The sequence below is a fragment of the Mercenaria mercenaria genome, chromosome 9, assembly GCF_021730395.1.
Source record: "Mercenaria mercenaria strain notata chromosome 9, MADL_Memer_1, whole genome shotgun sequence".
In the NCBI taxonomy this organism is placed as follows: Eukaryota; Metazoa; Mollusca; class Bivalvia; order Venerida; family Veneridae; genus Mercenaria; species Mercenaria mercenaria.
This window is the reverse complement of record NC_069369.1, coordinates 52,758,175-52,781,371: the sequence shown is the minus strand read 5'-3', so window position 1 is coordinate 52,781,371 and position 23,197 is coordinate 52,758,175. Positions and strand designations below refer to the sequence as shown.

At 36.2% G+C, this 23,197-nt stretch overlaps 1 protein-coding gene across 1 annotated transcript in view; it reads right to left on the bottom strand.

Moving 5' to 3' along the window:
• The window catches only part of LOC128559518 (mitoferrin-2-like), a 28,189-nt gene extending 13,492 nt beyond the window's left edge, over positions 1-14,697 (bottom strand). The window contains exons 1-3 of the mRNA XM_053551412.1: positions 14,386-14,697; positions 8,062-8,281; positions 1,612-1,668 (exon numbers count right to left, since the gene is read on the bottom strand). Coding sequence (XP_053407387.1) covers positions 1,612-1,668; positions 8,062-8,281; positions 14,386-14,511 — 403 coding nt within the window. The 5' untranslated portion in view covers positions 14,512-14,697. The remainder of the gene's footprint in view (positions 1-1,611; positions 1,669-8,061; positions 8,282-14,385) is intronic.
• Between the last annotated feature and the right edge of the window lie 8,500 nt (positions 14,698-23,197).

The window sequence follows — 23,197 nt, the reverse complement described above, 5'->3', positions numbered from 1 at the left end:
CTTATTGCGGTGGTCAAAAATAAACCTTCAATATCAAAGGTATAAAATTTCGTGAAAATAAATTGAAAAAATTATATTCTGTACTGGCTTGGCCCGATATAATAATGTTGTGGCCGCGCTTAGCAGCGTTCCTTAGTTTGTCTAACTGAATTGACATTTTTGTTTATTATTGTTTGTCGCTTTTTTTTCATTCAGTTCTATTTAAATAATGATGATGAAGGTATATAGCCGAGGTATATCGATTTTTCCCGATATCTGTCAAACTATACCTTTTAACCAATGAAATCGCAGAGGATATTCGCACCACAGATCTGGAAACAGCGGAGCAAAGCAACTCGATTCAAAATGTAAAACATCGATTTTATAGCTAAAATAGTACTTATATGAACATTTTTTGTGGTATATTTGTTAAATTTAATATTTCCAACTAACGTTTAAATTTTATTCTATTGAAATCGATCATATATTAATGAATAAGAGAATATGGGTATTTGGAAGTGTCCTACCTTTTCTTTTTTCTTACTAATCTATATAAATGCTATACCATAAGGATACCGTTAGATGGGGCCTGTGCATCAATGAGGCCCCCATATAATCAAAGAGACTTTAAAGTCATTTCAATAACATGTTCATAATTGTGTATGTCTTAACTGCTGTGAGATTAAATCAAGACACCATTCATTTAAACACTAAGTTGTAAATTCTACTAGCTCTACAGTTTAAAAATTCATGAAATAAGTTACAAGTCATGATTTACTTATTCCCAAGTGGGCCATGATGACACCTATTATTATACAATGTACCAAAAATCCATTGCTCTTTATGACATGGTGAACAAACTTTATGTACACACCACTAGCTGGACAAGAGGATTTGTGGTGATCAAGTCAAGATGTGTTTATCATGTATTTCTATTTGACTGGTGGCCTTGTTTTTATACCAAGGTGCCAAAGTTTAAAACTGCCAGAAATTACATTAAAACAACCATTCAGTCTTTCATGAAGCTCCACTAAAATGTGACCTCTATAGTATAAATAAACTTTCTGTACAATTCAACACAGTGACCTAGTTTTTGAACTCATATGAACCAGTTTTGAACATAGAGATCTGACAGTTACATACGTGTAGAAAATGTAGTCTCTACAAACATTTAATATGAACTTCATCTAGACTTCATCAAGACAAGCATTTTGACCAGCTAAGCTTTCAGGTACATGTAAATTTGGTAGAAACTGTTAACCAGGTTGTCCTATAATTTAACCTTGTGGCCTACCTTTTTACACAACACTGATACTGTTCAGATCTTTGGTGCTCTAGGTAATGTTAGGAGTAGATGAAGTGAAAATGTGGCCGTTTCTATGACTGGACCTTGTGACCTTGTTTTACACCACCTAGTGACTCGGTATCAAACTGTTTTAAGATTCCATTCAGGAAAATATTCTCATTAAGTTTCATAAGGTCTGGGTCAAAATTATGATCTCTAGGCTAGTTTCAGTAATATTATGGACAATGGCTGACAGACCATCCACCCTCATTTACTTCTCACCCTAGACAGTACCAGAAACAAGTATCAACTTCGCACAAAGTTTTGAAAATAATGTAGGTACCCACCATCAGCTGGATTCATGAATAAATCATGTAATACTGTTGCTACACAACCAGCTGCACCTGAAATACAGAAAAAGAGACTTAAATACAAGAAAGACATTATATGCTTCCAAAGCCCTGAAATACATCAAATATATATAAATATAAGAAAGACAATTGTAAAAAGGGCCTGAAATACAGAACAAGAGGACCATAATGGTCCTGAATCGCTCACCTGTCCCCACATGAGTTTTAAGCCGAGTATGATGTCGTTTTTTTCTATTATTTGACATTGTGACCTAGTTTTTGAGCTCATGTGACCCAGTGTTGAATCTGACCTATATATCATCAAGATAAAAATTCTAACCAATTTTCATGAAGATCCACTGAAAAATATGGCCTCTAGAGAGGTCACAAGATTTTTTATTATTTGACCTACTGACCTAGTTATTGATGGCACGTGACCCAGTTTCGAAAGTGAACTAGATATCATCAAGGTGAACATTCTGACCAATTTTCATGAAGATCCATTCAAAAGTATGGCCTCTAGAGAGGTCACAAGGTTTTTCTATTTTTAGACCTGCTGACCTAGTTTTTGACTGCAGTTGACCCAGTTTCAAATCTGACCTAGATATCATCAAGATGAATATTCAGACCAATTTTCATATAGATCCCATGAAAAATATGGCCTCTAGAGAGGTCACAAGGCTTTTTTGTTATTTGACCTAATGACCTAGTTATTAAAAACACGTGACCAAGTTTCGAACAAGACCTAGATATCATCAAGGTGAATATTCTGAATTACTTTCATGAAGATCCATTGATAAGTACGGCCTCTAGAGAGGTCACAAGGTTTTTCTATTTTTAGACCTACGGACCTAGTTTTTGACCGCAGTTGAACCAGTTTCAAACTTGACCTAGATATCATCAAGATAAAAATTCTGACCAATTTTCATACAGATCCCATGAAAAATATGGCCTCTAGAGAGGTCACAAGGTTTTTTTGTTATTTGACCTACTGACCTAGTTATTGATGGCATGTGACCCAGTTTCAAACATGACCTAGATATCATCAAGGTGAACATTCTGACCAACTTTCATGAAGATCCATTCACAAGTATGGCCTCTAGAGAGGTCACAAGGTTTTTCTATTTTTAGACCTACTGACCTAGTTTTTGACCGCAGTTGACCCAGTCTCGAACTTGACCTAGATATCATCAAGATGAACATTCTGACCAACTTTCATACAGATCCCATGAAAAATGTGGCCTCTAGAGAGGTCACAAGGTTTTTTCATTATTTGACCTACTGACCTAGTTTTTGACGGCACTTGACCCAGTTTCGAACTTGACCTAGATATCATCAAGGTGAACATTCTGAATAACTTTCATGAAGATCCATTGAAAAGTATGGCCTCTAGAGAGGTCACAAGGTTTTTCTATTTTTAGACCTACTGACCTAGTTTTTGATCGCAGTTGACCCAGTTTCGAACTTGACCTAGATATCATCAAGATAAACATTCTGACCAACTTTCATAAAGATCCCATGAAAAATGTGACCTCTAGAGTGGTCACAAGCAAAAGTTTACGCACGCACGAATGCACGTAAGCACGGATGGACGACGGACGCTGCGTGATCACAAAAGCTCACATTGTCACTTTGTGACATGTGAGCTAAAAATACAAGAAAAACTTTATCTACCAGTAACCACTAGGGCTCCCCAGCAAATTGCAATAAGTTCTTACAACTGGCGAAACACTTTCGAAATAGGCAACAAAAATTTATCAAAATTAGTCTAAGCCCTAGTATCTGACACATATCAGAGGCGGACAGCATCACATATCAAATGGGAAACACTACAAACTTGAATGTTTTTTGGGGGAAGGAAAAGAAAATAAACAAGAGCTGTCTGTTGGCAGCGCGCTCGTCTATTCAATGAATTGATGTAAGGAAGGGGTCAAAATATTACCACAGAATTTCAGACAAAAGAAGAAAAATACCAGTAGATAAGACAAACAATGTACCTGTATTTGTGGAACTGGATAAGTATTGCACTATATGGCAATGTGTGACCATGATGGTAAGCACATGTTCAAAGTTTCAAAGCCATATCGTGGGCTGAGCACGAAACTATTGTATCTTGTTCCTTATTCATATATAGTTACAATAGTTTTGCGCTCAGCCCTCGATATGTCAAATAGTTTAGACAAATATGAAATGATATGCGAAACTTAAACTAATTTCTATGTCAAAAAAGGGCCATTATTCAGCCAAAGTGCTTGTCCTAGTTATGTAGTCTTGCCTACTTAATGTAGACTTTAATGATAAACAAGTGGTTGAAGTTTAAAGCCATATGACAGACAGGTTAGACATAATATAAGACTGGTACGAAAAATTTAACTGATTTCCAAGTCCAAAAAGGGCCATAATTCAGCCAAAATACTTGACAGAGTTAGGTACTTTTGCCTACTGATGGAGATCATGATGATAAACAAGTGTTCAAAGTTTCAAAGCCACATGTCATGTCAAATAGTTTTGACAAAAACATGGACTTGTACGAAAACTAAACCAATTTCCAAGTCCTTATAGGGCCATAATTCAGCCAAAATACTTGACAGAATTAGGTACTTTTGCCTACAGATGGAGATCACGATGATAAACAAGTGTTCAAAGTTTCAAAGCCACATGTCAAATAGTTTTGACAAAACATGGACTTCTACGAAAACTGAACCAATTTCCAAGTCCAAAAAGGGCCATGATTCAGCCAAAATAGTTGACAAAGTTATGTACTCTTGCCTACATATAGAGACTGTTATAATGAACAAGTGATAAAAGTTTCAAAGCCATATGTCAATTAGTTTCCACAAAATACGAACTGGTACCAAAAACTTTACCAAGATTTGTATGTTAACAGGGGCAATAATTCAGACAAAATCCTTGACAGAGTTATGTTCTCTTGCCTACAACTGGACATGATGATGGTACATAAGTGTTGAAAGTTTCAAAGCTTTATCTCAAAAGGTTTTCTCAAAATGTGGACTGGTACTAAAAAACTTAACCAAGGTGTGACGCAGATGCCGACACCGTAGTGAGTAGGATTGCTCTACTTATTCTTCGAATAGTTGAGTTAAAAACTGAAAGTGATCTGGATCTTGTATGCATTTTCAATAGGATATTCTATGCAATAATACAGTAACTAATACAACAAATAAACATCTAGACAGTATTGCAAGTTAATTCACATTCAAAGGCACAGAACTCTGGACCACCTAGTTGACCGGGCAGCTTTGGTCATTAATCAAACTTGACTGAAAGTTTGTTGATAACTTGCATGTATAAATGTTATGTCTAAATAGCATTAGTACCTGGCAAAGAAATGAATAACCTCCTATTTTAACCTAAAATGACTTTTAAGGGGCCACAACTGCAAAAAATATTCAACCAACAAGAGCTGTCCGTAAGACAGCCAAGCTCGACTATTCGAAATATTGTCCCAGAAGCAGGAAAATATTACCGAAAAAGGTTAAATATCAAAAGCGTTTTAAGTTCAAAAGGGGGAATAATTTGACCAAAATGCATATCAGTTATGGGACTTGCTGCTATCAACTAGTTTTATAACCCCGAATGCACATGTGAAGTTTCAATTCAATATCTGCATTAGTTTTGGAGATAGAAACTTGCATGTAAAACTTTAACCAGAATTTTCAAAGTCCAAAACGGGGCATAATTTGCCCAAAATACATGCCAGAGTTATGGGACTTGATCCAGTGAGGTTAGTAATTGATCTAGAAAAAGAAAAAATAAGTTTCAAATCTATATGCCTTTTAGTAATAGCTGTATGTCCTTGCACGCAAAACTTTAACCAGAATTTGCCAAGTCCAAAAGGGGACATAATTTGGCCAAAATGAAGGTCAGAGTTATGGGACTTGCTGCTATCAACTAGTTTTATAACCCCGAAGACACATGTGAAGTTTCAAATCAATATCTGCATTAGTTTTGGAGATAGTAACTTGCATGTAAAACTTTAACCAAAATTTTCTAAGTCTAAAAGGGGGCATTATTTGCTCAAAATACATGTCAGAGTTATGGGTCTTGACTCAGTGAGGTTGGTAATTGATCTAGAAAAAGAAAAAATAAGTTTCAAATCTATATGCCTTTTAGAAATAGCTGTATGTACTTGCACGCAAAACTTTAACCAGAATTTTCTAAGTCCAAAAGGGGGCATAATTCGGCCAAAATGAAAGTCAGAGTTATGGGACTTGCTGCTATCAACTAGTTTTATAACCCTGAAGACACATGTGAAGTTTCAAATCAATATCTGCATTAGTTTTGGAGATAGTAACTTGCATGTAAAACTTTAACCAAAATTTTTTAAGTCCAAAAGGGGCCATAATTTGCTCAAAATACATGTTAGAGTTATGGGACTTGACCCACAGAGGTTGGTAATTGACCTAGAAAAAGAAACAAGAGCTGTCCGTAAGACAGCCAAGCTCGACTATTCGAAATATTGTCACAGAAGCAGGAAATTATTACCCAAAATGTTAAATATCAAAAGAGTTTAAGTTCGAAAGGGGACATAATTTGACCAAAATACATATCAAAGTTATGGGACTTGATGCTATCAACTAGTTTTATAACCCCGAAGAAACATGTTAGGTTTAAATTCAATATCTGCATTAGTTTTGGAGATAGTAACTTGCATGTAAACTTTAACCAGAATTTTCTAAGTCCAAAAGGGGGCATAATTTGTTCAAAATACATGTTAAGAGTTATGGAACTTGACCTAGTGAGGCTGGTAATTGACCTAGAAAAGGAATAAATAAGATTCAAAGCTATATGCCTTTTGGTAATAGCTGTATGTACTTGCACGCAAAACTTTAACCAGAATTTTCTAAGTCCAAAAGGGGGCATAATTTGCCCAAAATACATGTCAGAGTTATGGGACTTGATTCTATCAACTAGTTTTATAACCCCGAAGACACATGTGAAGTTTCAATTTAATATCTATATTAGTTTTGGAGATAGTAACTTGCATGTAAAACTTTAACCAGGATTTTATAAGTCCAAAAGGGGGCATAATTTGCCCAAAATACATGTCACAGTTATGGGACTTGTCCCAGTGAGGTAGGTAATTGATCTAGAAAAAGAAAAAATAAGTTTCAAATCTATATGCCTTTTAGTAATAGCTGTATGTACTTGCACGCAAAACTTTAACCAGAATTTTCTAAGTCCAAAAGGGGGCATAATTTGGCCAAAATGAAGGTCAGAGTTATGGGACTTGGTGCTATCAACTAGTTTTATAACCCCGAAGACACATGTAAAGTTTCAATTCAATATCTGCATTAGTTTTGGAGATAGTAACTTGCATGTAAAACTTTAACCAGGATTTTCTAAGTCCAAAAGGGGGCATAATTTGCTCAAAATACATGTCAGAGTTATGGGACTTGACCCAGTGAGGTAGGTAATTGATCTAGAAAAAGAAAAAATAAGTTTCAAATCTATATGCCTTTTAGTAATAGCTGTATGTACTTGCACGCAAAACTTTAACCAGAATTTTCTAAGTCCAAAAGGGGGCATAATTTGGCCAAAATGAAGGTCAGAGTTATGGGACTTGGGGCTATCAAATAGTTTTATAACCCCAAAGACACATGTGAAGTTTCAATTCAATATCTGCATTAGTTTTGGAGATAGTAACTTGCATGTAAAACTTTAACCAAAATTTTCTAAGTCCAAAAGGGGGCATAATTTGCTCAAAATACATGTTAGAGTTATGGAACTTGACCCAGTGAGGTTGGTAATTGTCCTAGAAAAAGAATAAATAAGTTTCAAAGCTATATGCCTTTAAATGATAGCTGTATGTACTTGCATGCAAAAACTTAACCAAGGTGTGACGCCGACGCCGACGCCAGGGTGAGTAGAATAGCTAGACTATTCTTTGAATAGTCGAGCTAAAAATAAGTTTCAAAGCTATATGCCTTTAATTGATGGCTGTATGTACTTGCATGCAAAAACTTAACCAAGGTGTGACGCCGACGCCGACGCCAGGGTGAGTAGAATAGCTAGACTATTCTTCGAATAGTCGAGCTAAAAATGTTGATAGTATGCAAACTAGCTTTGAACAAAGTTATGATCATTGAAATCCCACAAGTAGTTTTGGGGAACAAATCCAAACAAACTTTTCTCACAGACAACCAAATGGATGGACACACAGCCATACAAACAGACAGACAAAACAAAAACAATGTATCCCCCGAGATATAATAATAAGGATTTTCTGGCATTTGCAATGTTTTATTTCTCTACTAATTGCAAAACAGTCCCAAATATTAACTGTAATAAGTCACAAATATTAACCCTAATGATCTATCAATCTACAGAAGGCTGTCATAGTAAATTTTTTGCAAAATTGCTGGATATGAATATGTAAAAAAAAAATGCAAAGTGGAACTACTATCTATACCAAGTATTAATTACCATGAGCAATATGGTTTCCTTGTTCACCACTACTAAATTTCTTTTTTAAATGTTCGTAGCAGGCAAAATACAAAGCATGTGCTGGTCCTGCCCCGCCCACCACAGCACCAATTCCTCGCACCGTGTTTCCGATACCTTCATGTCGAAATATGGTTATAAGGGCATCAGCAACACCCCGATAGTTGGCTCTTGGATCTGGTACCAGGCTTTGCATTCGTGTCTGTAAGTGAGGTAAATAGATGTTAGTTCTACTAGTTTACATTGTATTAACCGGAGTGCAACTAAGACATCTTTTGTTATACATGTAAAAAAAAAATATAGAAAGTTATTATTTTGCTGATAATATACTAGTTTGATTGACAGATAGATTTGCTGACTGGTCGATTTGACTGTACAATACATACATAAAAATTGTATTCCAGCTCCATAACTACCTGCCCTGTACCCGAAAATGGCAGTGCTCAATATTTTAATTTCAAACATGCAAATTTGATAAATTGGTATCCTTTGCCGATTGGGTTTGTGGTGAGGAATGGCAAAGAAATATATCCGGCAAAAAGGATGTACTAAGAAGCAAATAATTTCATTACATTTGAACGTAAAAGAACACATGTCCTTAAGAGAGCACAATCAAATAAGAAATCTGGAACATGGGTTGGGGGGTGGGGTTACAACTTCTCATGTTGATAAATATTCATAGGTTTGAAAATTTAAAACAAGAAGGCCATAATGGCCCTATATCGCTCACCAGAAATGATCTGGTCAGGGTTTTTTTTTATTCTATAGCAGAGGCCGAATATCGGCCTCGTCCCCCAGCCGAGGATTTCCCCCACAGCCAAGGATTTCCCCTACCGCAGTCGAAATTCCCCTTCGTCCGAAATTCCCCCCCCCCTCCAAAATCGTAAACAAAGCAATGGAGATTACTCCCAGCGATTTTCCCGACCGAATATCGGACCCGTTCACAATTGCAGACGGTCTTTCAAAATTTTCAATGGGTGTGAAAACCTTTAGAAATAGTAGAAAAATGTTACAAGAGCGTTCAGTGGACCCGAGGTTCCGGTTTTGACCAGCGAAAATCGATAAAAACTCTATCTGACTCGCACATAATATGCCGTGGGCGTCTGCTTGTCTCGCGGTAATACTCTTTGATGCGTAACGAGTTCGAAAGCTCTGCCCCTTGTCAATCAAAATCCCAGTGAACTTCATACTGTTTGTCGACACCAGCGTAAGTATGACAGTAGGCGGAGCGTCGTATGTTAATTAGCTACTGACAGATGTCATTCACGCCACGCGCCGAGTGACACGTGGTTATCATCAGTATGTAATATAGATGATTGATAAACAATGCAGCGTCAGATTAGCGTGTTTGTACCTCTTGTTAATTAGCGGTAACAGCTTATGCTGTATTGTGTAATATGTGTTGTTAATTTAAAGTAATTATTTTATTTGCTTGATTCGATTAAATAAGCCGGTCGGCCGTTACGCAAATTTATTATCTTTGCCGAGGTATTTTGCTAGACCAAAATAAAATATAAATGTTTTAAGTAATCAGATATTATAAGTATGGAATAGTTCTGAAAAAAGATGAAATTTTATCAAGAATTTTTAATGTTTGCTTTCGTTTTTTTCATATTTGTCACACGTTTTCGCGATCGTGATTTTCGGACTTTCTTATCCTTTCTTAAAAGATTTTCTAGTACAATTGAAATAAAAAGCCAACAAAAGTATGCATTTAATAATAATATGATGACTCTTGCAAAAGCAACTCTTATTTTAAAGCATATTTTTGTGAATAAAAGCATGCGACCTTTAAATATTCAATGATTTGAGCATTTCAACTCTCCCCACCCACCTTGTTACAATGATAAGTGAACATTAGTGCAAGTCCATCTATTGCTAAGTGACAGTGTGTATAGTTGCTAAAAGTTGCAAGAATATGTAATAAAAACATAGTTTAAAGTGTTTATTATGCATAATTGTAAATTCCCCCCTGAGTGAAAAAATCCCCCAAAACTGCTCGTCGCGGGCTATTTTCTTCCCCCAATGACAGGCTGGGGCCTCTTCAGTAAAAAAAACCCCTGCTGGTCTACTGACTAAGTTTTTGATCCCACATGACCCAGTTTCAAACATGACCTAGAGATCATCAAGACAAACATTCTGACCAAGTTTCATAAAGATAGGGTCACAACTGTGGCCTCTAGAGTGTTAATGATTTAAACAGGAGACCTAGTTTCTGACCCCACAAATGACCCAGATTCGTACTTGACCTAGACTAGACCACTGGCACCAGATCAGAAAGAAAATGCCTCCGTACGTGTTATACCCTACCCCTAGGTATTCTATAAGAACCATGGTCGTGAACGGGAAATTATACTAACCCGTTTCAATCGTACATTTCTCAACTTAAACGCGCAGTTCGGTGAATGGGTATGTAGCATATTGAACAAGCGATAATTTATCTTCCATCGTGCACCAGACACATTGTCTCAATATTCCATATTGCTGAGATTATCAACATATTTTATGCTTTCGTCAACGTTACAGAAAAAACTTGCTTGACCTTCCCTAAGGAACATCCGGTCTAGAGGTCACGACAGTGTGCACATGTTTGGCGAAACGTAAACAAACAAAAACAGAATTTAAAAAAATCACAATTTTACACTAAAACTCGAAATGATGAATGAAATTCATCTTGTATACGATATTTAATTTGAAATCGTACATTGGTCTGCATCTGTTCTGTTTATTTTATTCATTTTGCACATTAATGCTGCATTTTCACATTTTAGCGAACACGTGTAGTTAAGTGACGATTGACATACATTTTCACAACAGCCAATCAGAATGGTTTTTTAATCTAGAACGGAACTTCACCAGGGAAGTTCAAGCAAGTTTTTTGTGTTACGTTGAAATTACTATAAACTACGCGTTGTTTTTCTAAGATAAGATGTATTAAAGAAATGTGACCGGTACTCAATGGAAGATAAATTACCACTTGTTTGATATCCATAGTACACATTTACCGCCTTGCGTGTTTTAGGTATGAAATGCGCGATTGAAACGGGTTAGTATATTTTCCCGTTCACGACCATGGTTCTTATAGAATACCTAGGGGTAGGGTATAACACGTACGGAGGCATTTTCTTTCTGATCTGGTGCCAGTGGACTAGACAAACATTTTGACCAATTCTCATAAGTTTCAAACTTAAACTGTGGTCTCTGGGTGTTACAAAAGATTTTCCTTTGATCTGGCCTGACTTAGTTTTTGACGCCACATGACTAAGTTTCGAACTTGACCTAAAGATCATCATAGTACACCATCATGTAAAGTTATTGGTTTTATCGCCTGTGCATATTGCCGTGTTGAAGTGGTAAACTTTAAATAATCGTGTACAGTACGAACATAGGTTTAAATCAACAGGAAATTCGTATTTTTGGAAATTTTTGCTAATTTTTACACAAATCAATGAGGAATTGAATCCCCTTTTGATACATGTAAGTTTTAATTGAATTTATCTCATATTCGCAACAAAATGAGCACTAAACCAAAAATCGGCAGCGATGACAATTTCATCAGAAATTTCCACCACTATTTTGGTCTTTAATGTGTGACGCGAATGGAGATACTGCCCATAACAAATATAAACTAGAGATGCTTTTGAGAAAAGCGCATGTCTCCCACAACTGCCCCTATCAAAAATGTCTAGTTTCTCTTGATAGTTTAGACGAGTAGATCCAATTAGATGGTCTGGACGAGTGGATCCAATCAGTAATTCAAGGGCCATAAATCAAAAGTGCCTGGGCGGATTTGGCTAGTTATCAAACTTGGCTAAGGTCTTACGGCCAAATACATTTTGTTCAAGTTTGGTGAAGACTGGATGAGAAATGTTCGACTGAGAGAGCAGACAAGAGTAAAAAGGCCTTTTTTTTGATAATTCAAGGGCCGTAACTCCAAAATGCCTAGACCGATTTAGCTAGTTATCGAACTTGGCCGAGGTCTCATGGTCAAACATGTTTTGTTCAAGTTTGGTGAAGATCTGATGAGAAATGTTCGACTTAAAAAGAGTAAAAAGGCCGATTTTTTGATAATTCAAGGGCCATAACTCCAAAATGCCTGAACCGATTTGGCTAGTTATCAAACTTGGCTGAGGTCTCATGGTCAAACACATTTTGTTCAAGTTTGGTGAAGATCGGATGAGAAATGTTCGACTTAGAATGCGGACAAGATTAAAAAGGCTGATTTTTGGTAATTCAAGGGCCATAACTCCAATACGCCTGGACCGATTTGGCTAGTTATCGAATTTGGCCGAGGTCTTACGGTCAAACACATTTTATTTAAGTTTGGTGAAAATCAGATGAGAAATGTTTAACTTAGAGTGTGGTGGGAGACATAATTAGGATTATTATCATGCAGGGCTCTGGAAATTTGCCGGTTTGTCAGTTTTGGACAGAGCTCCAGATAAGCTGCGTATTTGCATATTTACACAATTAAAATTGCAGAAAACCCAATTGAATTCATACAGTGTGCGTACTGAAACGCAAGCAAAATTCCTAATACCAAATTCGTAAAAAATCGCTTGCGTATCGCATTTTCCTTATTACTAGAACGGGTACAAGACTTTAACGCTAGATTTGACTGACTGGTTATACGTAACTGCAGAACAGGTTGCAATTTATCGGAAAAATCACAGGACCATTCAATCGGCCGATCAGTGTTATTCGGACTCTTTGTAAACAATTTTACGCCAATAAAATGTAAAAGAGGTTGCAGAAAAAACATTGTTGCAGAACAAACAAACAAATTAGTGGGATATTTTGCTGTTCAACAATGACAGTTATCTGTTTGTGACGATGTAGTGTCACCAATACTGGGTGACATCTTTTGGGAGAATGCATATTGCGGTGACCACATTGTTCGGGATATTGTGGATGAACTGATCTCCGACTGCATTAAAAATGAAAAAGAAAACAACAGTATGATTTTAAATACATTTTTGTATTAAACATTGAAGGGCGCCATTAAAGTACTTAGGTACTTAGTTAATCCTGTTTAATGATATATACCATGTAAACTGTAAGCGAAAAATACTCAGTTGTTAGTGCGAGATTGGGGAAATACCCAATTGGTTTTAGCAAATACCTAATTCTTTCTGAAAAGGCTGGGTAATGATATTATTTTTACCCAATTCAAATTTCCAATACCCAATTCAGAAAAAAGTGATGGGTAAATACTCAATTGCACCAAAAGCTTATCTGGAGCTGTTTGGACCAATTTTTTTTTCAGACCGCTTCATAAAGTGAAAAAGCAAAAAAAATCGGGATGTTAAAAATGGAGAAAAAGTATAAATTTCGGTCTAAAATCTCAATACATGATCACCTGCCATGCAGGAAATTATTAATCGCACCCTCAGATAATCTATAAACGTGTCAGACGGTCTGATTGTCACATTGGTAATCAGTCCGGTCCGTAATTAGCATGCGACACTACAGTGCTTGTGTGGCACATCCTTTAATAATGTTTGCAGGCAGCCAACTGCAATGTATTAAACATATTCTAACTGGATCCAAATTCTTCTGACTGGGACCCACTTCTTTTATTCAGACAATTAGCAGATGGATCGTTTAATTTCAAAAGGCTATGTTTGAAGATGGGTAAAAGGAAACAAATGGTCATTGCATTTAATGAGACACCACCTGGGAAACCGATATAAATAATTTTTATAATTACTTGATTTGTAAAAATTACATGATACATTTGGCAGTCCGGCGTCTTTGCAACCTGACTGTAAAAAAAATGGACTGGCAACCCGAATGATAACGAAAACCGGAGTGGCAAAAAAAACAAAACAACAAACAAGGTGGATGTATATGGTAAAAGGGTCATTGAAACAGGAGCTACATTTGAGATTTTGTATTCGTCTCTCATGAGTCAGTGTAAAAAGCTCATTAGAGCTTATGTTATTTGTTGATACTCTCCAACTTTGTAAATAAATATTACTTGACTTGACTTGGCTTGACTTAATGGAGTTTGCAATGTTGGAATACACTCTGGGCTTGCTAATGTATAAAACTCAATATTTCCTAGGATCGCATCAATTTTGTGGGACTTGGTCTAGACTTAAAGTTCCTAGCCATTTCCCTCTGGTTTTGGCCTAGGTTATAGGATTTTATTTTAAGGTAATATAATAATTTTATCTATTAACATGCAGACATATGACGATGTCTTAGAGATCCGATTACCTGACCCCTAGCCAAATTATGAACAGAATTTGACAAAGTACAGATTATATTATTTTGCTAATCATTTAAATCTGTTTTAATTACCTTCACGCAATCAAATGGGTACATGACACAATGTTCCCCAACTCCGGCCAGTGCACCAGCGCACATGTGCGTGGTGATCGTTGACGATGGTGGCAAACTTTCGTACAAATCATCTTCTTCGTTCATTTTCGAATAAAACAAAATCTCAAAATCTGATTTAAATCAACCAGAATTGCTTCTGTCTATAGATTCAAACCGCTGTCATTCAAGATAAGTGCAAAAATACGCCCCAGTTTGTCAAATGCTACCAGCCGTGTCCTAAAAATTCACCATTATCCGCCATGATTGCTGTGACGTTCAACATTTCCGGTTTGCGCCGAACGAAAATACAACCAATCGGATTTTAGCCGGCTGCACGGAAGAGTCCATTTTGCAATCACCGTGTATGATCGTACGCAGTCGAGTGAGATAAGTGACCTTCAGCCGGCTTGCGTAACCGGAAAAACGTGAGTTGGAACAGGATTTAAAGGAGATATGGCAGTTTTTAATATGATTCTGCAAAAATCGTGTTTAACTTGATTAAATTATTCACTAGATCTATGTGTAAAAAGAATGTAGAGAAGGCTAATTTTTGTGATAAAAATGGTTCATTTTTGTTGCTTTTTTCAGTCATAATCAACATGCTAGTTCCACATACATACTTCTTACAGAAATAAATCAATGCAGTTTATTTGTTTATGTAAAAATGGCTGTAACAATGAAAGTAAATTATATTTTCTATTGAAATATTGAGTTAAAGCCATGAAAATCTGTCGAATATAAACCACAGGGCGACATTTGGGGTCCCACGCTTGACCAGCCTAGACCCCGCTCCGTCAACTGTTAGCCAATATCTTTTAGCATTTTAAAATGAACTGAGCATATGTGTATTGAATCTTCAACTTCAACTGTCTACTGCCGAACGATCGTCCAGCCCGCTGACAAATGTCTACAAACAGGGGCTGGACTGAATATGTGTTGGTAAACTGTTCCATAGCCTGATATAGTCCTGGGGAAAAAGAATTTGCATCGTACAATCTTTCGGAATTGGGAATTAAGTAGATCTAGTTTAAATTTCGTGTCTGGATGATGATGGTTCCTTTCTTATCTTATAGAACATAACCAGTGAAGAGTGATTTTTTTCTTTGTTCTAGTGTCTTCCAATTTAGATCTTTTAACATATCTGAGACGCTACTGGTATACTGGTACTCATTAAAACATAGCTGGCTGCAGATCTTTGTACCTTTTCTACTTCGTAAGTGAGATATTTTTGCCAGGGGTGCCAGACTGTGGAAGAGTACTCGACCTGGGTGTGGACATACGTTTTATAGGCCATTTCTTTAACCTGTCTGTTTGTAGTCTTTATATTCCTTTTGATGAAGCGGAGGGTATTACTGGCCTTGGATTTTATGTTATTTATATATGATTTGACCAGGTCAAGTTATTACTTAAGATCACACCAAGATATTTTGCATGGTCAGTGGACTGGAGTTGGGCGTTATGTAGGGTGTAAGGATATAAGACAGGATTTCGCCTCCCAGTTATAATCAGAATTGATTGTTGGGCAATACACCGTAGAAGTAGATTTCTTTTACGGTGTATTCTTAGAACTTCACAATTATCACAGGTACCCATAGCCACCATTTTCTTTTTCATTTTTTGACATAGTGTTATAGTTCTATTATAGAAGTTTGCCTTTTCAAACCGTTAGCATAGACGGCGTACGTATGATTATAATATTTCACATGTTCAGGATTATTACAAAATAAGTAAAGATAACGATGAAAAACTGTACCTAAATTGTTAAACAGAATATGAAGTAAGCAATGATTGCGTATGGAGCAATTTCCGATATAGACTTCTTATTGCAGCGAAAGAGATTAGCCAATTTAATTGTTTATGCTTGCCAGATTTTCACTACGCAACTGCGTATCTGCGTAAAGGCAGCTACGCGCCTGTAGGTAATAAAACCACTGAGCTACCTCATACCAGTTTTGCCTATTTTTGGAGGTATATATGAGTGATATATAGGTGATATAATGAAGGTGAGTGGTATTTAACATCACTTTCAGGGGTAGCATAAAACATTGTGCTTTTCCGCGTATAATTTGTCGTTTTACAATTTTGAACTCCAGAAAATGAACTATTTACCGTCAACAGCATTTTTTCGTAATGAGCCCGCGAGCCCATGCTATTACGAAATAAGTGGAACATGGAGGATGCAATAACAAAATGATGTGTCCTCTAAAATTTCGGACAAAATCACCATTATTATAAGTTCCAGAAGGCTTACATTACATAGTACAGAAGGTAAATTAATGATTATTCACATGTATGCGTAACATAATTATACGTTATACCTTGCATATAATGTCACAAAGTTACGAGGCTATAAAAGGTACTAAATTAAAGATACTGTTAAAGAATCTTGGAAAAATCTTGGAAAAATAAAACTTAAGCCTATTGAAGCATGAAACTTTTATAGGTAACAAAAAAATTAGATCTAAAACATGTTCTAAACAAAACGTCGTGCACCTTTTAAAGCAGGAGTTTCGTGATCTATGTTCTAAGTATGTTCTACCGTGTACGTTGAAAGTTGCAGGGGTTCCAAGTTGCAAAAGGATTTCTTTATATATCCCCCTTCCATTAGGTCATCTGTTTCTATTGGCAAAGGTTTGATACGGCGAAAAATTATCCCTTTGGGGAGACCTATCTTTAATAAGCGAGCGCGCTACCATTGCGCCACCGAGGCTCACAAAAGTGGTAAGTATTTAAAAGAGGATGCGTAATTCGGCCTCAACCGGGATAGCTGGTTTTTAAGATGCGTTGTTATGCCACCGCAATTCGAAGAATAGAGTGAATTAAGATGGCTTGCCAGTCTTCTTTGACGTCGGCCGACGTAATAATGGTCGAAAAGTAAAGATACCATATTGCCCTGATATTTGGTATTCATATACAAGGACACCTCTTCCTTTTTTGTTTAGCAACGGGCTGTTTCTTACAATTAATGAAAAAATGAAGTATCTGGAGTAAAAATGGCTTATTTTTTCGCTGGATTAATTTCAAAAACAACATTCGGATGCTCTTGACAAGGGAAACAGAATGATATTAGTCAGTGTTGTCAATCGGAAATTTTATAAAATGTCACTATGATGGGCGTTAAATGTTCTAAGAAATGCGCGATTCTTTTGATCTCAGAGTAGCACCATACGATCTTCGGTGGACGATTTGGTCGACGGAAAACGATTCAATTTAGAAAAATCTACTAACGACTTACGCAGTCTTTTTGCTATGAAAATTCCGAACTAATTTATGAAATAAAAAAGGGGCTCTTTCCGTGAAATATTTCACAAAATGCGGTAGAAGCATATATTTGCATCGCGTGCACCACTGAAGTAGCATAAACGTCATCCGACGTAACACAAGTTTCAACGTTACAAATTCTTTATGTAACTGCTGTTTGTGAAAAAATTCACGGTAAGATCCCTACACAGTAACACAGCGCAGATTGCAAGACCTCAACAAAGAGCAGCTGTATAAAAGATGAAAACTGAAATTCGGAAATAAACGAAGTAGATATTTCACTGTAAATTTCTGAATTTTCAGTAGCGTTTATAGATACTTTTCTATTTTAAAAATTCATGAATGGCAAAAGTTAGTTCAACGTTTCAATTTATGAATAGGAGAACTATCTTACTGAAAAAAAACTTAACTTATCTCGAAATCTGTTTTCATATTTGACCACTGCATTTATAGAAACGAAAATACATGTTGCTATTTTCAGCCTACATAAAAGTAGTGCAAATTTAGACAAAATATTCTATGTATGGTGTACCAAACTGTCTAAAATTGTAAGACAAATCTCAGACACAGAATGAACGAGGTTTAGCAATGATCCAAAGTTCGTTTTCGTGATTGTGCAAATGTAATAAAAGTTACCGTGGCATTGATGAACTTACGCTCTGCTTAACACACTGAAAATTCAATGGAAACGACATTTTCGGCACTTGCCGCGATAACAACCGGATTTGCTAAACGTACAAACATTTACACATGTGATTATTTATTTATAATCTATAAATCGCCTTCGAAATATACATATATTTTAAAGGCATATAGCTTTGAAATTTATTTCTTTTTCTAGGTTAATTACCAACCTCACTAGGTCAAGTCCCATAAATCTTACATGTATTTTAGCCAAATTATGCCCCCTTTGGGACTTAGAAAATCCTGGTTAAAGTTGAATGCAGTTACATATGGCTATTAATTTAAGGCATATAGCTTTGAAACTTATTGTTTCTATTTCTGTGTCAATTACCAACCTCACTGGGTCAAATCCCATAACCCTGACATGTATTTTGGCCAAATTATACCCTCTTTTGGACTTTGAAAATCCTGATTAAAGTTTTGCGTGCAAGTTATTATCTCCAAAACTAATGTAAATATTGAATTGAAACTTCACAGGTGTCTTCGGGGTTATAAATTTAGGTGATAGCATCAAGTCCCATAACTCTGACATGCCATGCATTTTGGCCAAATTATGCCCCCTTTTGGACTTTGAAAATCCTGGTTAAAATTTTACATGCAAGTTACTATCTCCAAAACTAATGCAGATACTGAATAATCAAAACTTCACAGGTGTCTTCGGGGTTATAAATTTAGGTGATAGCATCAAATCCCATAACTCTGACATGCCAATCATTTTGGCCAAATTATGCCCCCTTTTGGACTTAGAAAATCCTGGTTAAAGTTTTGCATGCAAGTACATATAGCTTTTACTTATAGGCATAAAGCTTTGAGACTTATTTTTTTCTTTTTCTAGGTCAATTTGCAACCTCACTGGGTCAAGTCCCATGATTATGACTTGTATGTTGGCCAAATTATGCCCCCTTTTGGACTTTGAAAATTCTGGTTAAAGTTTTTCATGCAAGTTACTGTCTCCAAAACTAATGCAGATATTGAATTGAAACTTCACCTGTGTCTTTGGGGTTATAAAAATTGGTGATGGCATCAAGTGCCATAATTCTGACATGCATTTTTACCGAATTATGCCCCCTTTTGGACTTAGAAAATCTTAGTCATAGTTTTGCTTAAAGTTTGTATCTCCAAAACTAATGCAGATACTGGATTGAAACTTTATAGATATTTTAACATTCGAGGAAATATTTCTGCTTCTGGGACAACAATTCGAATACTAGTAGTCGAACATTGGCTATCTTACGGACAGCTCTTGTTTACATGACTCTCTAATTTCAATTTGCGGAATATCCTTACAGGTCAAACAACTCTATATGGGGTCAACAATTATAGGTTATAAGCTTTGTATCGGGAAATATGCACGAGTTCTTCAGCTCCTAAAGTTGCGCAATATTCTTTCGCTAACGAACGAGTGCACATTTTCCGATGCAAAGATAATACTCTTTTTTTATTACATACGTATTTACACGTAAAAACGTAATGTAAATTTTATGAATTTGTTCAATAACCTGAATAAAATTGACAATACTGAACTAATTATAGACACACACTAAATTACGTCACGCACCCGATATGAATTTCAGGCGTCTGTGCATGGAAAAATATTGACGTTTCCGGTACCATTGTAACTTTACTGGGAACAGAAACGAGTATGAAATAATATCGTAAACACATCAATGAACAGTTTCTACTATTAGAACCTGATTTGAACCTAGCCAAAATTGTTGATTCACCACACAAGGTGGCAATACTCTTGACCTCTTCCTCACCAACCGACGAAATCTAGTGAATCGGTGTACACCAATCAGACACTGACCACCATGCTCTGTTCATAGACACCAATATATGTGATACACGCTGCAAGCCCACAAAGCGGACTCTGTAAAATCGTGTGGGGGAAAAGCTGACATTGATACCATCAGGAAGAAATGTAAAGCCCTATCAGACTCCATCATCATTTACCACTAACACCAAGCACACTTAGCAATTATACAAAGACAAATGCAAACACGTTGTATACGATGAGGTCCCATACCGCCAGAGCTCTCAGTGATTCAGCCAATCACTGATCAATAAGAATATTTGATGCGTTACAAGGTTGCACAGCAGTCGACTATGTGAAGTAAACAGAAAGCTTATGGCGTTCAAATTATGTCAAATACGCCTCAAAACATGCTAACATGTTACCAGGGTAACCCTATCACCTTTTGGAACTTTATTAAAACCCAGTACGATCATTCTGGTGTATCTGCTGTCGAGGATAGCCTGCGCTATTGTGACAGAAAAAAAGAAAGCGGACATCTTGAATAAAATTTACCGCCCAACTAACCACCAAGCTATACCACGTTCCTCAGTGCCATACACATTAACACAAAGAAAGTCCAACAGCTTCTGAACAACAACAAAAAGAAAACACAAAGCTGCAGGGCAGACAAGATCCCGGCCGGACTGCAACATTATGTCCTATATATCAACACAACACGACAAAAAGGTTATAAGCCTGCGCGGAAGAATTTCATGAGGGTATAGCCCTAGTGAATTATTTTAAGCGGCGCGTGTTCAAATATATTAACATGGTTCCCATTCTAATACGTAAGTTGACCAAACAGGGCATTACTATTTCACGGCACATGCATGGCGCCGAATACAGTAGGCCGACATGACATCAACGTAACCCATTATTGATAATATTAAACGGAAAGTAATACGCCCAGCGGAATAATTTAGAAATGCGTTGACGTCTAATGACCTGTTCTGTGCGCTTAATAATCGATTCAGTGTGTGTAAATCAAGTGTAACACCATACTGTTTTGATTGTTTTCGATTCTGAAATGCCATCAAATGTGGTAGCATTAGATTTCTTGGCGACTCAATGGCGCCTCAGCAATTAGAATAATAAACCTACTTTACCTCATCTTCTTTTATACAAATAAACCAAAGAAATACCCTGTTACGCTAAAGACTGTTACACGATTTCATTGTATGTACTTGCTTTTGCAGAAATGTCCGAGGGCTGAAATTGCACGCAACAATGTATATCTTAGATTTCAGCCAGACTGACGGTCTTTGAGTTTGTCAAGGTCAAGTGCAATTTATAAAACGTAGACGAAGGTAAATATATTTAAAGGATAAACGTTCTTTTATTGTGATATTTTTCTTATGCTTCAGTATAGAATCGTATCTCTAATAATTGTAGATTGTGGAGCACTGTCATCAGTAAAAGATGACTCAGTGAAGTTTGTCTTGTCGAGCCTATATACGAAAAAGGAGTCAGCAGCGACTGCATCGTGTAGCGAAGGATATGAGAATCCAAGTGCTGCAGGAAACAGGACTTTGGGAAATATCAACATGTGAGAAAAAAGGTACGAAATGAAATTTTTTTCTTTTTCTTCAGATCTATATGTGTTACAAATGTCAAAAATGTGTAATGCATATTTGAAATATTACATTTTTAATGTGCTCTTAAGCTTACTTTGTTTACTTAAAACTGAATATTTCAAACATATGTAAAGAAGGCATTGTTTTAGAAAACAATTATCAATTTAAAACATGTATATTTGTCTTGCAGAAAAGCCATGTTGTTGCCATACGATTTGAATCAATAAAGAGGCTATGTGTCCGGAGACCTGAACACCTAAATACCTCACATACATCTGCAATAATATCAGATTGCTGAAATTTTAGCATAATTTTTGGCCAGTTTGACCATCTGTGAGTTTTTCCAAGGCGATGGCATTTAACAAAAATAGTAAAAAAAGAAGTTAAAAGACAGATGAACTCAGATACACATAATAATTTTAATGTTTTATTTTTTATTATTCTATTGTATAGAATCACAAGTTTGATAATTAAAGGTTTGGGGTCTTTGTTATCGGTAACCGACGAATCCGTGATAGCCAAATAATAAAAATGGGTCAACTGCGACGTTATCAAGCAGCGCTGGATATGAAAGTCAAAGTGTTGCAACAATAACCTGCCAGAAAACAGGACTGTGGGAAACAGCAACATGTGTGAAAGATAAGATAAGATAAGATAACAACTTTATTTTCTGAAGGTTACATACTAAGCTTACAAATACAAATACCATACAACTTAATTCCAGTATGGCCTTTAATTAAATTTCCTATACATTCATACATTTACACAATCATACTGTCAATTTATAATCAAACATTTATACAAAAATACACATATCAGAATAACTTAAATATTTCTTCGACAAACACGTCTCAGATTATAGAAGTCTTAAAAGCATAATATACAAAAATTGTAAAAGTAACAGTTTTGACCATGTTTTAAAAGAAGTATGCAATTTGATTGTTACAGTCCTCGCATACGGATATTTGGTGCTCACCAGATTTTACATTAAAAATACATATGTAACAATTTCTGCATGTATATAACAGAAAAGTTAAAAAGGTATGAACAGATTTTATCCTGTTTCAAGAGATATTTTAAATGTTACAAAATGTAAAACATGTATAAACGGGATATCATTTAGTTAAAAGTAATGGTTTTACTTGAAAATGAACATCGCATGTTTGTTAAAAGAAACTGCTGATTTAGCAAGCAACATGTATATATTTCTGGTTTGAACCTCTGTATGCAGCCCGTCTGGGCGTACCATGTAAGGCTTTTAGCACTGGTATTCGGCAATGGCTGTGACTTATAGGCTGATCACTACCAAATAGAATGTAAGCCTCCGCAGGTCTAGTCACAAGTAGTCCAAATATAAATAGTACTAATCTTTTTTCCTTTCCTAGTGCATTTTCTCGGCAGCAACGTGCTTACTTTTACCCTACCGCGTTTCAGTATGTATCACTTGCATTGTAATGAAATCGGCATGTTCCTATCG